The 23,775-nt window shown below is 37.8% G+C and overlaps 1 protein-coding gene across 1 annotated transcript in view; it reads right to left on the bottom strand.

Moving 5' to 3' along the window:
- Window positions 1-23,775, bottom strand: part of EXOC4 (exocyst complex component 4) — a 915,110-nt gene that overhangs the window by 496,617 nt on the left and 394,718 nt on the right. The window contains exon 10 of the mRNA XM_060196593.1: window positions 4,976-5,072. Within this exon, the coding sequence (XP_060052576.1) occupies window positions 4,976-5,072 (97 nt within the window). The remainder of the gene's footprint in view (window positions 1-4,975; window positions 5,073-23,775) is intronic.

Raw genomic sequence — 23,775 nt, 5'->3', positions numbered from 1 at the left:
ATCATGGTTAATAATTACCATGATGCAGCCATTCAAAAATAATCACTTGTGTAAAATAGAAAAGAAAAGAGAGAGAGGAAAAAAAAAAAAGAAAAACTAAATGCATGTCAAACCTAGACAAAAGAAGAGAAATACGCCATTCAAATTTCAACATTAGCTTATCTTCCTTCTGCTCTAGCAAATCATGGCCTGTAAGATAAATTTCACTGATCAGAATGAAGCCATCATTTCTCTTGAATGTTTCCAGAGGAAACTGGAAAGCAACTTTCTAGTAAAGCAACTAAAGAATACAAAGCTTAGAAATAACTGTCAAGATTTATAATGTTAAATTTTACTCATATTGTACCAGGAATGCATTTAATTAAGTGTGAAATGTGTGTATGTCTCTTTTCTTCTAACTCTATGTTAAATAAGAGGGCTACTGAAAAAGTTGCTTGATAAGTGGATATCAACACCACCATGGAAACAGTAAATACACATGTGTGTGTGTGTGTGTGTGTGTGTGTGTGTGTGTGTGGTCAGGGGGTGGGGAGCTGGACATATGATCATTTTCAGGGTCTATGTTTTGGTAGACCTGGCTAGAAATCATTTATTTCCTATGTACTTCAATACAGTTTTGATTACTAAGAGCTACAAGCAGAAAATTTGATTATATGTCATTTCAATGAATGACATTGAAAATTTTATTAGATAATGTCATTTCATTGTTGCATTAAGAGTTAAATAAAACACATAAGGTCCTGTTAGGATAAGACTTAGGCAAACATAACAATATTATATACCTTATCTTTATAAAAATGCCCTCTCTCAAATATATTCTCTTCTTCCTTAATCAGAATGGAAAAACAAGGAAAAATATTAAATAAATAAGATAAAGGGCCAGGAGAGTTCATGGGTAAGAAACACACTGGAGTTCAATATATTGCCACCAATACCCTGTGAGATAATGAATATAACAAGATTAGGAGTAGTTCTGAAAAGTTTGCAAAGTTACTGGAATAGAGGAGCATACATAATAGTTTTATAGGAGGGCAATATAAATCATATTTAAATATTTAAAAGCATTATGAGAATCTACTGTGTAGTGTGAACATAACCCAGTATTCTTTACAGTGTTCTAGAACACTACTAACCAAAAATAAATATTTAAAAATTGGCTTGAACTCAGCGAAGATGGATCCTGAAATGAGCGCAGCCCAGAATGTCCCGAGCTAGGAATGTGAGCTCAGACCTACATGGATGCAGAAGTTACACAGGCTCCTATGCTGAATATGTGCCCCAGATCAGATCGATGGGATATACAGTTAATACTATTTATACTTTTCTCATATTTGGGAGCTACTCTCTTTCCTGATCCAGCTTCCTAGTTCTATTTCCAACTCTGACACTATCTTCCCAGACAATACTTTTAGTCCACCTGCATGTTAGCCGTCAGGCTCAGGCAGAAATTATTTAAGTCATGGGCCCCTTGGAATATACCTAAAATAGACTTTCTAGCTTTTTCCAAAATGGAGAACCAAAATCTCATCTGCTCTATTCTTCCCTTTAGGTTACTGATTATTAAACACTTTGTTCTGTTGTATATCTTAATGCTATTCAGCCAGATGCTACCACGATGCCAACCTGATGTCTCTGGGCAGATGACCTCACCACGGTGTCCTGGGATCCCACCTCCCCAGAGCCCTACCCCACCAGGGAAATATAGAAACAGGCTAGGGGTATGGATCAACCTGCCAATGCCCATGTCCAGTGGAGAAACAAGTATAGAAGCTAGACCTTCCACCTTCTGCATTCCATAAAGATCTTTGGTCCAAATTCCCAGAGGGGTAAGGAACAGGGAACATTCCAGTGGAGGATGGGATACAGAACTCTGGTGGTTGAAACTGAACCCTCTTATCCAACAATCTTGTCAATCATTATTAAATCAATAGAAAAAATTACCTTAAAAATAGAATGATTTTCTGAACAAGATTCCATTTATTATTGAAACACACATTGCAAGTGGTCAATGCACATTTTTGAGCGTGAAACTTTAGTGATATTAACAAAAATAAAATATATTAATATATCAATGCACATTGATTTTTTTACTACAAAAACTAATTTTCAAATTTTAGAAGAAATGATAAATCTAATAATTGCAAAATGCTAAAGAGTAAGAGTTTAAATAAAATAATGTTAAGAGATTTTCATTATTGGAAGTTCCATAAACCTACCATGAGTTTTCAAATGAGACTCTATAATGAGTTTGCAAAGCAAGGTTACAGCTTAAGATAAAGGCTAATTTAAAGTCAGTAATGACCACCTGCTTAGCAAGGAATTAACTTACCTCACAGACTATATAATCTTTTTGTGACTTCCATTAAAACTTACAGACAACAACAAACTATTTATACTACATAACAAAACTTTTTCTAGTTCTGATCAATAGTAAATTAACACTCTAAAGGAAAGTATAGACCAAGCAATTGAGAAACACTAGAACAGCTTGCTAGGGAGTCTGGCGGTAGCACAGTGGGTTAAGCGCACGTGGCGCGAAGCGCAAGGATGGGGCATAAGGATCCTGGTTCGAGCCCCCGGCTCCCCACCTGCAGGAGAGTCACTTCACAGGTGGTGAAGCAGGTCTTCAGGTATCTATCTTCTTCTCCCCCTCTCTGTCTTCCCCTCCTCTCTCCATTTCTCTCTGTCCTATCCAACAGTGACGACATCAACAACAGCAGCAATAATAACTACAATGACAGTAAAAAACAATAAAGGCAACAAAAGGGAAAATAAATAAATAAATAAATATAAAAGCAAACCCAACTTTCTAGTAAGGCAACAGAAAGACAATGTTAAAAATAATAGTCAATAGTTATAACACATTACATTCTACCAGATTTTTACCATAAGTGAATTTTATTAAATATGAAATAATGTATTTTTCCAATTATATTAACTTCAATGTTAAAAGAAAGTAAAAAAAATGACTCAAAAAGTATCTTAAAAATAGGTATTTACAAAACTGCTGAAAGACTTCTACTGGCTTTTTTACAAAGAAGTACAAAGAAATGTAACCATAAGAATTCCATTTACTGAAGCCACAATGTAACTTAGTAGTAAATGATGGCATTAAGTCTGGGCTAGAGGATGCCTATAATGATTACGGTGGTTCTCCTATTTTCCTAATAATTAGTATCACTAACAAAGTAGAAATCAATTGTAATTGGAGAAGAGAGTGAGTACCAAACCAATTTCCAAAGTCAGTTGATATATATGAGCACTATTATTCAATCTAGGAAATCTATATATTGCACTTCACCAATATATGCATGCAATCATTAGCCTCATAAAAAAACTAGTCATTGAAATTTTATGGTTTTTAAATTACATGAATTTATTTGCTGCAAATGTTTTTTGTTTGTTTGTTTGTTTTTAGTAGACTTTCAAAAGGTCAAAAAATGTTGGGGTCAGAAAGATAATGAGTAATGTGGTCCTGCCATGTGCAAGAAAAATTTGCTCTCTAAGAAACACAGGAAAGTTCTCTTACAAAGGAGAAAACTTCAAAGTTATTATCTCTTACCCTCTTGTTCTTCCCCCTCTACCTCTCTCTCTCTCTCTGAATAATAATAAAAAAACAGCTTGCAGCAATGAAAAAAGAACCAAAAAAAGTTTTTACATTTAAAACCCATGTGTAAAATATTATAGTACGACTTTTAAAATGGATCGTCTAAAACAAGAGATTTGAATTGTTAATAGTTCTAATCATACTCATTTAGTAAATCTTGGTTACTAAGAATGTAATATTACTCATATTACTCATATTGAGTATTACTCATATTTTTGAACAATTACCTAAAGTATAACAATTCAGTAATTCAGTAGCACTTGTTTGATTCTTATTTCAGATGCCTCAAATATTAGAGTCATCTCTGACAGTAAATCTAATAATATGAGCTATGCAAGTTTTTGTGTGTATGTGCCACCAAGGTTACCACAGGAATTCAGTACCCTGTACAACTACTACACTGCTCCTAGAGGACACATTTCTTTCTTTTTTCCTTGCTAGTATGTAAGAGGAGAGCAATCGGGTGGGGGGCAGAGAAGAGAAACACCTGTAGCATTGCTTCACTGCTCATGAAGTTTCTTCTATAAGCATGGAGCAGAGGCTTGAACCCACATCTTCACACAGTTGGTGTGTGTCTGCGTGTGCTACCCCATGCACCACCACCCAGTTTCAAGCTAAGTAACTACAAACAAAATCAAGAAGTTCTGTTCCATAATGAGAATACAGCAGTATACTAATTCCTGACAAAGAAATTAGTTAATAATAAAATTTTGCACCCCAAAAGTGTCTTAAAATAATACGAAATTCGCCATCATAATCTATTTAAAGTGTAAAATGCAGTAGTAATGACTATATGTACATTTTTTCCTAGAGTAGTTCTAACATTTTTCATACAGAAAAGCAAAATATATATCCATTGAACAACATTATCCTTCCCTCCCTTCTCCCCAAATTATCTTTTAAAACGTAACTAGGACTCATGTTTCAATAGTAAATTATCAAAATCCCTTTTCTTTTTTTTTAAAAATCAAAAGTAATGTTCATTTCTGAGTATTGGTGGCACTGGGAATTGAACCTGGGACCCAATAAAAAATATATGCAAAGAAGTTAATAGGTTAGATTTTTCTTGTGGTCCAATTCTTGCCATATCCCACCCCTCAAATATATATGAATACACAAACAGGGATAGGGAATGAGAAAAGATAACATTCAAATACATTCATGTAATATTACTCTTGAGAAGAGTAGTTACTTGGTGGGGTTGATATTCATTGTTCTGTTGACTAATTTTGATAATGAAGCCCTAGGAAATGGAACAAGTTTTCTTTTATGACTGTTTCACTGTTGACTGACCCACTGGCATTCAGGACATCCTACAAATAATAAAAACATTGGTCTTCTGTGAGTGCTTCACAGGATCTGACTTACCTTAGTAGTGGATGGAATATGACAGTAATATTTCTGGCTCCAGGTTTGCAGACAAATTTTGTTCCTCCACCTTCAATTAAGTTGTCATCTGGACCCCCTTTCAGGAAAAGGGAGGAAAAAAGGAGAGATTTAGCTTGGCAGAACATCTACAAGGACATAAACTAAGCCTATCAAGATGATGCAACAGTTGTAATAACCTTGTTTGAAAACAATTACTTCAAACACCTATAAAGTAACTGGTGAATGACTCCATTCAGTCTTCTTCATTAAATAAACTATGAACTGGTACTTTCACTCTGAATCAAAACAGAAAGGAAGGAAGGAAGGAAGGAAGAAGAGAAAAAGACACACTAAAGAAATAAATTGCATACTTAAAGAGATAAACCACAAAGGTGAAACTTAGTTATAAAATTCTGATTTCTAGTTACTAGTGTCTATATGGGACAACATGGCAGATAAGACTTTCAGGAGATGGCAGAAGTGCCATGTAATCTTGTCCAAGCTGTAAAGGTTATAATCTTAACCAACAATATTCCATCAAAGCTAACTCTACAAATTGAAAGAGGTGCTACTGGATAAGTAAAATGAAGAAATAAATATGGAAAATTAAAATATTCATAGCTGCACTAATAGCCAGAGTGGAAGCAACCTAAATGTGCATCATCAGATGATATATTATGGGATATATATTCCATAAAATATGATTTTGCATTTTAAAAAGATGCCACTGTGTCATTTGTGAGAAAATGGATGGAATTGGAGGTGATTATGCTTAGCAAAGTAAGTAAAGAAATGAAAGACAATATCAAATTGATGGGGTTTATAGTCAGCAAAATGTATACCCCTTCTCCATATTAGGGAGCTACTCTCTTCCCTGATCCAGCTTTCTGTCCCTTTTTCAGCCATGATATAACCTCCCCAGACAACAACTTGGATCCACCTGTATATCAGATTTCAGGCTCAGAAGAAAAAAAAGCCTACTATAGCTACTGGGCCTTTGAAATATAACTAAAATATGCCTACTAGCTATCTACAAAATGGAGGACCTCCCAACTCTTCATCTGCGCTATTCCAGCCTTTAGGTCCATGATTGGTCAACAATTTGTTTGGCTTTGCATATTAACTCTCTTTTCAGTCACCAGGTTCCAGATGCTAGCATGATGTTGACTAGACTTCTCTGGACAGACAACCCCACCAATGTGCCTTGGAGCTCTGCTTCCTCAGAGCCCTTCCCCACTAGGGAAAGAGAGAGACAGGCTGGGAGTATGGATAGGTCTGTCAACACCCATGTTCAGCAGGGAAGCAATTACAGAAGCCAGGCCTTCCACCTTCTGTATCCTGCAGCGACCTTAGGTCCATACTCCCAGTGGGTTAAAGAATAGGGAAGCTATCAGGGGAGGGCGTGGGATACACAGTTCTGGTGGTGGGAATTGTGTGGCATTGTACCCCTCTTATTCTATGGTTTTGCTAATGTTTCCTTTTTAAAATAAATAAATAAATAAAATAAAAAGAAATGAAAGACAACTACCATGGTTTTAACTGGTGGGATTAATTAATACCCTGCAGGCAGGGTGGATCTCAGGCAATACAATGATTATATAAATAGGCCATAATGTCAGCAATGGAGGATGGAGCAGGGGGGCTTCCCGACGAGGCAGGACCTAAACAAAAGGAAGCACTACTTACTACCTGCAGGCTTTCTGGTTTTTGAGCAGGCTGTTGCTGACTCATGGTTTCATGCATATGTAGAACCTAGAGATCTGATTTACATGAACTTGCAAAAAAAAGAATCCCAAAACAGAACAAAACAGAAATAAGCAAACTGTTTATAAGACATATGAAAACTATGGCGCTTATCTTTGGGAGGTGGGAGGGTGAGGACACAGAACTTTGGTGGTGGGTGTGGTGTGGAACTATACATTGTATTACTACAATCTTGTTACAAACTATTAATAACAAAAAGAAAAGGAAAAAAAGAAAACTGTGCAGAGTTCCCTTATTTAGAATATTTTATTTTTTTATTAAGAAACTCCTTACATTTAAAATATATAGGACAAGTTTTATTTTATTTTTTATTTACTCCCTTTTGTTGCCCTTGTTGTTTTATTGTTGTAGTTATTATTGTTGTTGTCGTTGTTGGATAGGACAGAGAGAAATGGAGAGAGGAGGGGAAGACAGAGAGGAGGAGACAGAGAGGAAAGACAGACACCTGCAGACCTGCTTCACCGCCTGTGAAGCGACTCCCCTGCAGGTGGGGAGCCGGGGTTCGAACCAGGATCCTTATGCTGGTCCTTGTGCTTTGCGCCACCTGCGCTTAATCCGCTGCGCTACAGCCCGACTGCCCCCGGACAAGTTTTCACAATTAATAAATAAATAGATTTAAGGCTGCTTCTATAAATAGATTTTTGTCATGAGACTCAAACACACACACACACACACTCAATAAAAAATTAAGATAAATAAAAAGGATAAGGTCTTCTCAAAGCTATGCAATATAGTATTTAATTCTTCTGAATGTCTCACAGTGATCAGTGTCCTTGTTTTCAAACAATGTCACCAAATGTTTTCTTAATGTAGAGGGTTCAGTATTTTATTCTGAGCTGCTACTATTTATCTGCAAGGTTAACCAATGATATGTTCTTGATAATGTCAGAAGGTCTACAGCAACGTTACTCCATTACCAATCAGGACTTTCTTTCTTCAAAAGGTTCTTCAGTGGCTATGAATTAAAACACTGAAGAGTCATGAGTCAGCAACAGCCTGCTCAAAAACCAGAAAGCCTGCAGGTAGTAAGCAGTGCTTCCCTTTGTTTAGGTCCTGCCTTGTTGGGCAGCTCCCCTGCTCCATCCTCCATTGCTGACATTATGGCCTATTTATATAATCATTGTATTGCCTGAGACCCACCCTGCCTGCAGGGTATTAATTAATACCACCAGTTAAAACCTTTGCAACAGTTGCTATGGAAGCTGTCTACCCTCTGCTCTTTCCTTTTCTCCACCCCTTTCCTAGCCATTTCCTTTTCTAACTTGCCACTTGTGGTTCAAAATATATAAAAGCGTTGTCTCTGATCAATAAAGACGCATTGCGTTCCCACTCCGCCACGAGTTCCTGGTCTCTCTCCCGCTTCGCTGAGTAGGTTGGCTACTTCCAGGTTGGCTCTGGTTGAGTTCTCTCCAACCCAGAGAGCATGTGCCCGGGAAGAAACACCCTCATGCTAGCCCAGCACTGCCTCGTCTTTTTTTTTTTTTCTTTCAAAAACATTTTATTAGCTTTATTTATTTGTTAGAGACAGCCAGAAATTTGGTGGGAGGGGGAGTGGATAGAGAGAGAAAGAGACAAAGAGGCACCTGCTGTACTGTTTTACCACTTGTGAAGCTTTCCCCCCTGTAGGAGGGAACTGGGGGCTTGAATCTAGATCCTTGCCCACTGTAACATGTGTGCTCAACCAGGTGTGCCACCACTTTTTTAAAAAATAGAGATAGAAAGGCAGAGAGAAAAAAATGGAAGAGACCACAGCACTGAATCTTCCTTCAGTGCAGTGAGAGCCAAGGATTTTCTTGGATCCTGCATGTCGCAAAGCAGCACACTAGCCAAGAGAACTATTTCACTGGCCTGCTCTTGTCTAGGAAGGATAAGGTGCTATTGGTGACTATGACCCTAAGGACCATTTAGTAATCTCATTTGCCTCTCAAATTAAGGTACAACCACCAAAATAGCTTAGACCAACCCTCAGGTTTCTTCCGTCTGGCTCACATCTTAATTACAGAAAGATGCTGTATAACAGGCACCCTCAAAATCCTAACAAATCATTTCATTTCTCCCCTCAAATTAAACATTTTCTAATTAAAGTTCTTTGCATGATACCCAAAAAAACTATATCTCTTCTTATGTATTATCTACTTTGATGGTCTCTGAGGTGCCTTGGAAATTGACTGCTAAAAACATGTGAAGATTCTGAAATCTATATCATAGATCATCAAGAGTGCCTAGAGGCAGAAGAGTCTAGACAAACCCCATTTGGATCAGCTACTTCCACCAAATAATTATGGCATTTTTTTTTGTAAGAAAAACATTATATATAATGGCATGTGCAGTTCTCAAGACAAATGCATGAGTTCTTTTTTTGTTTTGTTTTTTTCTTCATTTGAAATTAAAAAACTCTAGTGGTCCAGGAGGAGGTGCAGTGGCTAAAGCACTGGACTCTCAAGCATGAGGTCCCCGGCAACACATGTACCACAGTGATATCTGGTTCTCTCTCTCTATCTCTCTCTCTCTTTTATTTTTCTCATTAATTAATAAATAAAATCTTCAAATAAATATCATGTATTACTGTATGTACATCAAACACAGGTGGTTTTTCTGGGATAGACTTCAAAAGGTCATATGAAATGGCTACAAATAAAAAAAAAAAAACAAACCTCAGAATGAATATATCTTTTTCTGTTAACAAGATCATAAAGTCAAATCAATTAAATCACCAAGGAAATGTGAATGTCAATGTATGTGCTTACGTAGAAAAGAATAGGCTATAGACTATATTATAGTATGACATAAACATAGCCTGTTAATCTATTCAATGTGCATAGCTTTTTTATTTTTGGCCTAGTCAGGGCTTCACCAATTCAGGCTAAGTTTTTTTAAATAGAGGAACAGAGTAAAAGAAAAATCAGAGGGGGGGGGGAAGAGAGAGAGAGAGAAAAAAGAAGGAGGAGGAGGAAGAGGAGGAGAAAGACAAGAGGAAAAGGAAGAAAAAGAAGGAGATATCAAGGCAGAAAAAAACTCTTCAAATGCAGGACAATCCGGAGATGGACTCAGTGACCCCCGGTTTATAAAAATCCTAAAGCTGTATGACTTTAGGTACTACAAAATTTAATGCTGACGTGATTAAACTAGTTCCAGTCAAAAGAGTTGGCACTGTATGCACTGCCTCTCTCTGTCTGGGTGTACACACACCAAGTTCTTACGTTAGGGTTCTCTCCCCTCATAACCTGCCAACCTGCCATTAAGACCCAGGAGTAGCTCTAAACTGTAAAGTGACTCTTCCCATGAAGGATAACAATTTCATGAACACTGACTTTATATAAAAACAACTCATAACATTCTTCTGAAAAAAAAATTTAGTTATTTATTTTTCATGTGATGCTATTCTTTTCATTTATTTTCCCACTGTACAATTATTAAGAGTCTTAAGAAACCCACTTAGTAAATACAGGGATAATGTTTAATACTCAAGGAATCAAAAGAATTACCCTAAAAATACCATACTTCCATGTTTAAGCACACTTTAATTTAAGCCAGCAAGATCACTCACCTAATTATTGTAGCACTTCTCAGCTCTGTTTATGGTGGCCTAAGGGATTTAACCTGAGACCTCAGAGTCTCAGGCATGGAAGTTTGTTTGTATAACTATCATACTATCTCCCGAGCCCCACAACTCATGACCTTAACATAGATCATCCTTGCTGTTGTCAACTGTTCTCTCATGCTTACAGACTTTTCTCTTTGGAAATGTGACTTCCTGGAAAGAGGCTGTAAAAGTACACCTTTGGTTTTCATAGAGGCAGAGAGAAAGAAAACAAATGACACCATAGCACTGAAGCTTTTTTCAATGTGGTGGGGGCCAAGCTCGAACCTGGGTCATGCACATATCAAAAGCAGCCCTGTATTCAAGTGAGTTATTTCACCAGCCCCATCCTACACAGCTGGCAAATGAATAAAGGAAGACATTAATATTCATCTTAGCAGACTGTTCAAAGGAATAAGAAATTATTTGTGAAAGAAATATGAAACCATCAAATAGATAACAAACGTAAGCAATTCTAGTATCCTCAGGGCCTCACAGGCAGTAGATGCGCTTAATACACATGTGTGGGTTAACAATCTGGCATGGAACTTAGATAACAAAATGTAAGGTATAACACAAAATAATGCACAGGAACCACTAAACTTTTTTTTTTTTTTGCATGAGGATGATTTTACTGCGAACAGATAAGCATGGTAAGAAGGCATCAGGCTAGACATAAAATAATAGTTTCATTAGTTCTGAGTCTCTGTTAGATATGGAAAGATGTTACCAATTCACAGTGGAGTCAGACTCAATAAAAGGTGAGGTTTGGACAGAAACATACAAAACAAAACAAACAAACAAAAAAACCCTCCACTCCTGACACTAACTCCTAACCAAAATTCCACCTACAGGAACCTCATACAAACGCCCAGTTCTTTCCCCAAGAGGATCCTACATTCACTTGATGTGACAGCCTCTTTAAAGGAGACAAGTCCAAATCTAGCTTATTTAATTTCCAGCAAATAGCATCATTCCAATGAAAAATAAAACTGTCAGAGCCCACTGTAAAGGCTGTGGCCAAAGACTATAAAGTTGCTGAGGCTCAAGCCTTAGAGATTTAACCCAGAGTATTCTGGGTGAAAATCTAAACTCATCTCTCCTCTCCTTCCATGCCATCCCATAATCAAGTGACCTGGGAGCCGCTGTCATGAACAGCCTTTAGGAACATGTTTTGTGCAGAGACGAGCAGAGAAAGGGCCAGAGCAGCACAATCTCCCTACCCTCCACTCATTACGTTTACAATCCAATCTTGGCTGCCAGATGCTAGACAGTAGGGACCAGAGAAATGTTGAGTATTACTGGATGGTTAGAAAGAAAAGGTAACTGACAATGGTATTACAAGTGTGTTGTGATAGTGTGCAGAAAAGACAGGAGGAAGAGCTCAAGTCATGTTTCCTGTTTTGAATAATAAGCACAGTGATTTGACAGAATATTAAGAGGCACTAAGGCCACCCAATGGCAGTTGGATGACTGCACCATAGCTCTTCTAGGTCTGCTCCATTCTTTAGAATTCATTCACACCTAGAATTTAATACAGTTCACAGTGAATATGAATGAATGAAGTGAAAAAGGAAATCAGAGCCTCAGAAATATTTTCTGAGTGGACAATGAAAAAGTATCAAAAATCAACAAGATATAGATGTTAGGCCCAGACCCTTTATTACTAGTATGTATAATAAAATTTAAATCTGCTAAATCTCAGCTTCCCATTTATAAAACACAGACTGCAATGAATGCTTTTGAAAACATGGTGATGTTTAAGATACCATACTCAAGGGGGCTCAGCACAGTGGGGTGATATCTAGGATATTTCAAATGAAATGGCGTTCTTTTCACTTGATTATTACCCAGAAGGTAAAGATCTAACTTCACACACACACACACACACACACACACACACACACACACACAGAGAGAGAGAGAGAGAGAGAGAGAGAGAGAGAGGGAGGGAGAGGGAGAGGGAGAGGGAGAGGGAGAGGGAGAGGGAGAGGGAGAGGGAGAGGGAGAGGGAGAGGGAGAGGGAGAGGGAGAATAATAAAAAACCAAAACAAAAGACAAGGACAAGGTTCAAAACTTTTATAAATCCCTTTACATAGAAACAAGATGGGGGTATGGATAGACCTGTCAATGCCCATGTCCAACAGAGAAGCAATTACAGAAGTCAGACCTCCCACCTTCTACACCCCATAAAAATCTTTGGTCTATAAGTCCCAGAAGGATAAAAAATTGGGATGCTTCCAAAAGGAAGAGAATGGAATGTGGAACTCTGGTGGTGGGGGTTGTATGGAATTGTGTCATTATTAAATTACTATGACTACTACTACTACCAGTTCCTGTAGGATTAGAGAGGTAACTCACTAGATAGGGTGCCAGCATTCCCACATGATAGACCCGTGTTCCAGCTCTGGTACTATAAAGAGATGCCATGGGACCAAAAGAAGGGTCAGCACTGGGGTGTCTCTCCCTCTCTTTTTGTGTCTCTACCTTTGAATAAAAAATGGGCCCAGAGAGGTGAAATGATACATAAGTAAATGCCTCCTTACACCAAAAAATTTGAAAAGGAAAAAAAAAGAAAACACACCAAAATGTTACTTTAGGCAACATTATACTAGTCAGGAGAACTAAACGGACCAAGTTAAATATGTCTGCCTTACTGGTTGGGAGGAAATTTTTGCAATGAAATGATTAGGAAACTTCTGAGAATACTTAAAGCATGATTCAAAGATGGTAATCTTTCTCTACCCCTAATTTTTCTATTAAAAACAATCCTAGTCAAGTGGTTAAATGTTACAATGTTAACTTGATTATGTAAAGTGTTGTTATTATAACAGTTAATCACTTGTTTTATGTAACGTGTTTCAATGAAAATAGTACAGATTTATTTTATTTTTTACCTCCAGGGTTATTGCTGAGTCTGGGTGCCCATACTATGAATTCACTGTTCCTAGTGGTAATTTTTTTTTCCTATTTTTATTGGAAAGGACAGAGAGAAGTTGAGAGAGAGGAGGGGGAGGTAGAGGGGGAGAAAGAAAGGCACCTGCAGACCTGCTTCACTGCTTGTTAAGTGACCCTCGATGCACGTAGGAAGCTGGGGGCTTGAACCCAGATCCTTGCGACCGTCCTTGCAATATGTACTCTGTGTGCTTACGGGTACACTGCTGGCCGGCCCCTCAAATAGTACAGATTGTAATGGTCACTTTTACTGAGACACAGAATCAGCATGTACTCTGACATTTTGAATGTTTTCTGGATTTAAAATTAGTCTTGCCACAAAGAAAAAAAACCAGAGTGAAGGTGATTCTTTTTTACAGCAAATATTTTGCTTCACAGATACTTTCTAAGGACTGTATAAGTGCTTACAGCATAACAGATATAAAATTCTTGATTATATCCGTAAGTGGGATTTCTATTTGGGTCTAAGAGTCAGCTAAGTAGCCTAGGAGTTTCCTAAACTCATTGATGGCAATCAGCTGAGTTCTCCTTCAGAGGGGTCTTTTTTTCTTTTTCTTTTTCTTTCTTTTTCTAGTCTCCATCCTTAAGAGCACTGATCATCATTACAGTTTATTCCACTACCAAATTCATGATACTGTTCCATATACGACTTTGGGGATTTGGGGCTCAGTTTGATGGAAAATAAATGTAAAGTATGTATTCATAGTATCAGTTGACTCAAGAATACAATCAGGTCAGACAAAGCAGAACTGGTGATGATACTGTCCAAAGATAAATTGTTATTGAGTCTAGAAAGCAGATCGAAGCAGCAAGACCCATAAAGGAGGGAGTCCTCTCTTGGACTCAAATCTTAACCTCCAGCATATTTATAATAGTTATAAACTTTGAATATGGATGGATTGCCTGTGGTTAGGATAGAACCAGGTACCTAAAAAGCACTTAGCAAATACTTGTTGAATGGATGCATAACGAAGCAAATGAACAAACAAAAAATGAAAAGGAGGCCTCCTTTTAGACCAAACTTACTCCAAGTAGAAACTACCAGGGAATAAGTAGCAGTTGTATTATGCATGAATATGTTCAGTGAGGAAACATGACTCAGCATAGTACTAAAAAAGTAAATTAAGGTATCATTTGTAGAAGACAACCTCCCTAGTAGAAACAGCAGTTATTATCGGCATAGATAAATAAATTGGCTTGCCTATACTTCTTTTTTAAAATTTTTTTGTTTGTTTTTTGTTTTGCCTCCAGGGTTATTGCTGGGGCTTGGCACCATGAATCTACTGCTCCTGGAGGCTATTTTCCCCCTTTTTGTTGTCCTTGTTGCTTTATTCTTATTGTAGTTATTATTATTGTTATTGATGTCATTGTTGTTGGATATGGCAGAGAGAAATGGAGAGAGGAGGGGAAGACAGAGAGGAGAAAAGATAGACACCTGCAGACCTGCTTCACTGCTCATGAAGCACCCCCCCCTCGGAGGTGGGGAGCTGGGGGCTCAAATCAGGATCCTTACATAGGTCCTTGCACTTTGTGCCACATGTGCTTAACCTGCTGCGCTACCACCCCGGCCCGGCTTGCCTATATTTCATTGCCTAATTATATCAGTAGGTGGCCCTACCATTGTTCTGTAGGTGATTAAGACAGGTGTCATATTTTACTTAGAGTCTATAGGAAGAAGGTAAAGAGGATTAAAGGAAAGTCAACTTAATTAAACACTTTCTAGGAAACTAGCAGTAGGTTGCACATTTTACATAAGATCTCACAGAACTCTATCAGCACCCCTGTACTATCGTTATCATAGAAGTGGAAGCTACTGATGTTGGCCAAGGGAGGGGACAAAGTGTCTCCTTTAAGGTCAAACAGAGTAAGTTCAGCATTCAAACTTCAGTCTCTCTTCTCCAAGAACATGTTGCTCAGTATATATACTTGAATGTGTGTATGCATCTGAATGTATCTGTACACGAGTACACATGTGAATCTATATAAATACAAGTTCGTACACGTGCATATGTGAGTACTTGCATATGTATATGACAATGCACTCAGTATTATTTTGTGTTCTCCAATATCTTCCATGTTAACAAAATTAATAGATACTGAGTGATACTGGAAAATTCTAAAGCCATAATGAGTAAACCTTCCCCCCATTTTTTTCTATTGGGGGGATTAATGGTTTACAGTTGACAGTAAAATACAGTAGTTGGCACATGTGTAGCATTTCTAAGTTTTCCACATCACACTCTAACCTCCCACCCCCACCATCTAGGTCCTCCTCCACCATCATGTTGCAAACCTGAAACCTTGATTTTATGGAACTTTGACACACAGACTGACACAATGGAATCAACTATAAAATAGTCAACAGTGTTTAGGTATCCAATTTAATGTACAAAAATTCTCTTCGATAAAAAAATGTAAGTGATGCTTAAGAAAAATAGTATAGACAAAGTCATTACTTAAAATGTTTCAGAGAGACAGGATAGAGTTATGAATCGATCTGCCAATGCCCATGTACAGTGGAGAAGCAATTAAAGAAGCTAGAACTCCCACTTTCTGCATCCCCAAAAGAACTTTGGTTTATACTTCTAGAGGGATAAAGGATAGTGCAAGTAAACCAGAGGGCTCTGTACCCTCATTTCACCAGGACCCAAAGCTTTTGTCACCAGGAATCTTGTATTTATACCATCAATGATAAGGAAGAGAATCTGGAAAACTTCAGAGGAAGGTAGGAATGATTTTGTTTATCTGAGAGGAAAAGAAGAAAAAAAGGAAAGACACTTGGAAGTAGTAATAGGTGTACCGGTGAACTAGATAGGAAGGGAAAGAAGGAACCTTTGGGAAAAAAAAGGGGGGACAAATACATACATAGTTATAAACAGATAGTTATATAATCAGCCCATACTGGTGACCTTGGGAGAACGGCTATAGTTCCCTATGGAGAGGACAGGGACACAAAACTCTGATGGTGGGAACGTCTGGAATTATATCCCTATTATCATACAATTTTATAAATCAGTATTAAATCACCAATAAAAGAAATGAAAGGAAAATAATAAATTTAAGAAATGTCCCGACTGAGGTCAGAAGCAACACTTTGATCTAGTACTATCCCAACAACAAGAATTAGAACTCTAGAAAGACAGAGGATGGTACAGTGGGTAGAGTGCAGGGCTTGTATGTGAATAGCATCTCCAGTTGGAAGCTACAAATTGGGACTCCCTGAGGGTTCAAGAAAGACACAGGGACAAGGAAAGGATAGGCTCACTGGAGAGAAAATTTTGCAAAGTATGCCTGTGTGAACATCCAAAAAACTAGTAGGAGTCTTTTTTCGCCCCCTATTTCTTCTTATTTTGTTTTTTTTAAAAAACAACTTCCATTAAGACTCCCTTGCTTCTTCTTTTACGTCTTCATTTCTGCTCATCAGAAGAACATACCATGTTTTACAGTTTCCTCACAACACATAAAAATGCATGGAGTCCCAAAGAGACCATATCATAGTTTTAATTTTAACAACAACAACAAAAAAAAAGGTATGGGAAGATGGGGAACAATAGAAAGCTTTGAAAGCCTTCAAAACAGAATGTGTTCTCCTAAGTATGTAACTAGAATAAAATTTTTGTTTTGCTTTTGATTTAAAGCCTGATCTCATTTTTTCTCTTTTTAAAAATTTTTATTAGTGATTTAATACTGATTTACAAAATTACATGTCAACATGGGTATAATTCCACACCATTGCCACTATCAGAGTTCTGAAGCCCCAATTGCTCCACTGCAAGCCACTGCAGTTCTCCCAAGGTTGCAGGTAAGGGTTAACTGTCATCTCTACAACTATCTGTCCAGGTTTGTACAAAACTCCCCCCCCCCTTTTTTTTCTTTAAGGTCCAGTCCTCTCTTCCCCTCCAAGCCACTTATTATTACACCTGATTACTACATCCAAATGTCCCTCCCTTTTTCCATGTCTCTCCGGGTCCTGATGGAGCTGGAATTCAGAGCCCTCTTATCCTCTTCCTCCTATAACTTCTCCCCCTAGTGGAAGTATGAATCAAAATTGGTTTTGGGGTGCAGAAGGGAGGAGTTCTGTCTTCTGTAATTTCTTCTCTGCTGGACATGGGTGGTGGCAGATATGATCTCATTTTTTTCTCTTTAAAGGTTCATTGAGACATAACCATACGTAGAGTGTGCGCATCGTGACCAGTTGATATATGTATGTGATGGAAGGATCCTTCCCATTTAGCTAGTGAACAAATCTATCACCTCACATATTTATGTTGTGTGTGTGAGAGAGAGAGAGAGAGAGAGAGAAACCATTTAAGCTTTACTGTCTTGGTAAATTTCAATTATACAATACCCTTGTCTCTATCTATACTCTACTCTTTAAATATTGAAAATCCTGAGCATAAATTGTGAGATATAACTACTAAAATAATTTTTGCTTTCCCAACCTAATCAACGCAAAGAGTACCACCTCAGCATGCTTCACTTCAGACTGTGTCCAAAGACTTCAGGTGTGGAATGATAGCCCTTCAGCTTCATTACTCGGGTGAGACCTTTCCTTTCAGAGTATTCTCTAATTCCATTTCAGGCAGTTCACTTCCTAACAAAGTCCCTAAACCTAGATATAGACCAGGTCCCCTGAGATAGAGCATCTGTTCACACGTATCCATAAACTAGGGCAAAATATATACCTGAAAGCAAAAGTACACAATAGTCTGCACTTCATCTGCAATATTCCAGCCTTTAGGTCCATGATTGCTCAACAGTTTGTTTGGCTTTGTATGTTAACTCTCTTTTCAGTCACCAGGTTCCAGATGCTAGCATGATGCCGACCAGACTTCCCTGGACAGATGACCCCACCAATGTGTCCTGGAGCTCCGCTTCCCCAGAGCCCCACCCTACTAGGGAAAGAGAGAGGCAGGCTGGGAGTATGGATCGACCAGTCAACACCCATGTTCAGCAGGGAAGCAATTACAGAAGCCAGACCTTCCACCTTCTGCATTCCACAGTGACCTTGGGTCCATACTCCCAGAGGGATAAAGAATAGGAAAGCTATCAGGGGAGGGGATGGGATATGGAGATCTGGTGGTGGGAATTGTGTGGAGTTGTATCCCTCTTATTCTATGGTTTTGTTAATGTCTCCTTTTTTTAAATAAATAAAAAAATTTTTTAAAGGTGCACATAGGGCCATGTGCAATGACTCAGGATTATGCTCCCACCCCCCAGTCCCGACTTGCAGGGAGGAAGCTTCATGAGTGGTGAAAGAGCTGCGTTCTCTCCTTCCCCATTCCTTTTCAGTTTCAATTGATCCTATCAAATATATATTTAAACAGATTCTTTTCCACACCAATAAAACAGGGAGGGTAGACCATTTGTATAGTATTGAGAATCCACTTTGTTTAAAAATTTTTAATTGCTGGATTTTAAAATTTACTTTACAAAATATCCCCCATGACTTGATTTTATAATACTATGAAACATCATAGAGTAGCACTTTTATCAAGCAGAAATTTGTGCCAATTATTATAATCATTGAGATATCATATGCAATAAATCTAATGGGATTTTAAATGAAAATGAACTGTTTTTTATTTGGCTATTAGTTATGCTTCAGGAAAAAAATAATTAGTATCAGTTTGGGCTGACATTTTTATATCTAATTATTAAAATTGTATGCTCTCTCTCCTTTATGGGGAACATCTTAAATTCTGCCTTAATTACTACGATAATACCCCAATGCAGAGATAGAAAAACTGGGCAAAATTCATGGCATGAATGTGTAATTTTCATCTAAAATGTGTTTCAAGTATTCAGTCCCAAACAGGTGCCAGAACTTTCTATAAGTCACTGTAGTCACTGATTTTGAAGAAAATACTTGATAGTATTTTTTTTTCAACTGATAATCACTAACTCAGTACACTTGTGCCTAGAAGTGGGTTCATGGAGAGTCCATTTGTGTGTAGGGTACAAAAAGATCACATCAAAAGTGAAAGAATAAGCTATTAAAAAAAAAAAACCTAAGAAAATTTCAAAAGTATTCCAAAAGAACAATTGCTTTTAAGTTTGAAAACCAACACACACAGGCATTCGAAAATCCACAGAAGACCCTTGAAGTTTCTATAGTTTGACAGAGAAAATAGCATTTTTTTTCCTCTACAAAGTAGCCTCACATTAGGAAAAAAAAAAAAAACCTGAAAATGACAAAGACAGCACATAATATAGAATTCCTATTATTGATATTCAATAAATACTCCATTTGGCTGATCAAAAACAGTGACTCGATCACATAACAAAGGAGCTACTTTTCTAAATACACCATTTATAATTATTACTACAACCACTTCCTGGAAAGTACATTGCCTCTGTATTTCTTTAAAGATCGGTGAATCTGCTTTCAAAGTGTTTTTTTTTTTTTTTGTAAGTTTAAAATATAGATAAGGTATTTATTAAAATAAAATGCACAAAAGAATGTGTTGCAGATTTGGCTCCACAGCAGAAATGGGCAGAGGTTCCTAACAAAGAGGCTTTGAAGATACTAGACAAAGAAACTTAGGTCTAAAAAATTAATGGTCTGTGGACATAGCGCCAGTGTCAACATTTTTTTTTTTCCCATCAAACACCATGCCAGCAACACAGAACTAAGAAAAGGCAAGAGTAAGCAGACAAATGGGAGATTAAATTCAAATAACACTCAAGGAGATACTACATACCCAAGAAGGTACCAACCGTGAACAGGTACTGTACAAAGATATGCCGGGTGATGGCGCACCTGGTTGAGTGTACATGTTACAATTTGCAAGGACCCGGGTTCAAGCCCTATCTGCAGGGGGGGAAGCTTCACAAGTGGTGAAGCAGGGCTGCTGGTTTGTCTATCTGTCTATTATCTATCTATCTATCTATCTATCTATCTATCTATCTATCTATCTATCTATCATCATCTCCCTTTCCCTCTAGATTTCTGGCTGTCTCTAGCCAATAAATTCAGATAATACAAAATTTTAAAAAAGACATTAATGGTTGATTCATGTCTAAAATCTTAGAGTCATATATCCCCTTCTATTTTTCTCATATCCTTCATCTAACTCATATGCAAATCCTGTAAGTTGCAACTTCAAAGTATCAGGAATCCCAGTAATTCTCACCATTATTTCTGTTCGTTTTTAGTTGTTATTATTATTTCTTTCTCTAACTGGGAGATTAATAGTTTGTTTACAATACAGTTGTTGACACATGGGTATGATTTCCCATTTCACTATGCAAGGTACCTGCAAAACATTCTCACACCCAGTTTTGGACCTTTTCCATCATCATGGACCAGGACTTGAAAGCTCTCCTCCCCCACACCTCTTTGTGTCTTCTTCCCCAGACTTCTGTGCCAACCATTCCACATTTTATTTTGTTCCCCTTACTGTTCTTGTTTCTTAAGTACTGCCCATGAGTGAGATCATCTCATAGTCACTCGTCTCTTTCTCCCCAATCTCACTTAACATGATTCATTCAAGTTCTAGCCAAGATGAGGTGAAGAAGGTAACTTGATTTCATATTCTTAATAACTGAACAGTACTCCATTGTGTATATGCATCACTTTCTTAGACACTCATCTGTTGTTAGACACCAAGGATGCTTCCAATTTTGGACTATTAAGAATTGTGCTGCTATAAACATAAGTATAAACAAATGTCTTTGGATGGGTGTGTTTATTTCTTTAGGATATATCCTTAGGAGAGGAACTGCTGGGTTACATAGTGTAGGTCCATTTCTAGCTTTCTATGAGTTCTCCAGACTGCTCTCCACAGGGAATAGAACAATTTACATTCCCACCAGCAGTTTAAGGAATAAAGGCTTTGAATGTTAAACCAGAAACCATCAAATATTTACAACAAATCCTTGACAGAACTCTTTTTTTTATTAGTATTTTTTTCCTTTCTTTTATTGTGCTTTATTTTTTATTAGTGATTTACAAGATTGTAAGATGAACTATAACAGTAGTGTGATTCCATGCAGTTCCCACCGCCAGAGTTCTGTGTCCCATCTCCTCCACTGGAAACTTCCTCTATTGTTTATCCCTCTGGTAGTATGGGCCAAAAACTTTTTTGGGTTCTGTGACTTCTGTAAATGTTTTCCTGCTGAACATGGGCATTGGCAGGTCAATCCATACCCCTGTTTCTCTCTTTCCCTAGTGGGGTAGACCTCCGGAGGTGAGGTGAGGTGAGGTGAGGCAGAACTATTTTGTAAATTTTTAAGGTGTCTTCAATAATTCAAGTTCATTTCCAAGGAAATAAAAAGCAAGAATAAACCAATAAACTACATCAAATTAAAAAGCTTCTGAAAGACAAAAAAAACCAACACAGAAATAAACTCCTTACACAGTGGGAAAAGATATTTTTTTCCTTTTAACTTTTTATTTATAAAAAGGAAACATTGACAAAACCATAGGATAAGAGGGGTACAACTCCACACAATTCCCATCACCAAATCTCCGTATCCCATCCCCTCCCCTGATAGATTTCCTATTCTTTAAAGACCTTTTTATGCCATATATCAGACAAAAAGTTAACTACCAAAATATGCAAAGCAGTCACTAAACTCAGTGACAAAAAAAAAATCCAATCTAAAAAGTGGGGAGAAGATATGGAAAACATATTCATCAAAGAGATTCAAAAGACCAACAGACTTTTGAAAACAATGATTAAAGCCACTGACTGGCAGATAAATACCAATAAAGGTAATAAAGAGATACCACTTCCCTCCTATGAAAAATTCATACATCAGAAAGGTCAGTAACAACAAGTGTTGAAGGACTGGGGGCGGGGGAGGGGGTAAAGGAATTTATACCACTCTTACTGCTACTACTTTCCAAGCTCTTATTACCTTTCTGTTGACTATCATTCTCCCTGCTTTAACCTACATACCTTGTAAAGAGATTCTCAACATAAAGGTGGAGTGATCTCTAGAATGCTCCACATGCTTCCTATATTTCTCATTTGAAGTGGAAGCCAAACACTTTGAAATGACTTAAAGACACTAAACAAGGGGGCTGGGTGGCAGCACAGTGGGTTAAATGCACCTGGTGCAAAGCACAAGGACCACTCTTAAGGATCCTGGTTCGAGCCCCCAGCTCTCCAACTGCAGGGTGGTGAGGCAGGTGTGCAGGTGTCTGTCTGTCTTTCTCTCCTCCTCTGTCTTCCCCTCCTCTCTCAAGTTCTCTCTGTCCAACAACAACAACAGCTCTGTCCAACAACAGTGATAACTCTGGAGGCAAAAAAAAGACACTAAACAATTTATCCCTTTTTTTTTCTGTTTTGCTACTTTTCGCTGGCACCAGATGCAAGTTACATAGTCCTTTTTGTTCTTCTTTGAACACGATGCTTCAGGGTCTGTGCTTACCCTCTTCCCTCCAATTGCCAAGACCCTCCCACCAGTTCTCCCTACATGGCTCTCTCCCTTATCATCTTTAGGTTCTTACTCAACTGTATCATCTTAGCAAGTCCTTCTCAGGCATAGAAAATGAGAGTCAAATAAAACATAAATTAATTTAAACATTATTATTCTTTTTATTGTGACCAGGGCTAGCTGGGGCACGCTGCTGGTACTAAGAATCCATTGCTCCTGGCAGCCATCCCTCCCACTCCCCCCACTTTTTTTCTTTCTACTATATTTGGTAGGACAGAGAGAAACTGAAAGAGAAGGGGAGAGAGAGATGAGGAGATAAAGACAGACACTTGCAGACCTGCTTCACAGTGCATGAAGTGCCCCCCTCCAGATGGGCAGCAAAGAATTGAACCCAGATCATTGCACATGGCAGTATGTGTGCTTAGCCAGGTGTGCCACTGCTTGGCCCTGTAAACATTAAATTCAGCTGGAAGAAAGTACACACAGTAAATCTTCACATAATGTGTTGATAGGTTCTTGGAAATTGCAAATTTAAGCAAAGCAATGCAAACCAAGACCTGGTTTTCTTCAGAATCAGTTGGAATTATTTTTCCACTCAATAACAATTGATCTTAAAAAAAAAAAAAAAAGATGTTAAGGGGCCAGGTGGTGGCGCACCTGGTTGAGCACACCTATTACAATGCACAAGGACCCAGGTTCAGGCCCCCAGTCCCCACCTGTAGGAGGAAAGCTTTGCAAGTGGTGAAGCAGTGTTGCAAGTGTTTCTCTGTCTCACTCCCTATCTCTCTGTCCCTCTCGATTTCTGGTTGTCTCAATCAAATAAATAAAGATAATAATAAAAAATGATGTTAGTATTTATTGCAACTACAGGTCTGTAAAAAAATTCAAGAAACTTGGTCATCAGATATAATTAAAGGGAAATACTATTCAGGGGATGCCTATTAAAAATAAGATATTTACAAAGGGAACTAAAATATGCATATAAAGTTTAACATCACATACACATGTGGGGGGTGGGCATTTTTCCCTCCTAATAGTCAGCTTTGAGTGTTTTCATCAGTCATTACATATTTTTAAATAATGCAAATATTAAATATTTCATAATATTTCAGGG

This window comes from Erinaceus europaeus, chromosome 8 (genome assembly GCF_950295315.1).
Source record: "Erinaceus europaeus chromosome 8, mEriEur2.1, whole genome shotgun sequence".
Lineage (NCBI taxonomy): Eukaryota > Metazoa > Chordata > Mammalia > Eulipotyphla > Erinaceidae > Erinaceus > Erinaceus europaeus.
The sequence above is the reverse complement of the archived record's forward strand: the minus strand, read 5'-3'. Positions and strand labels throughout refer to the sequence as shown.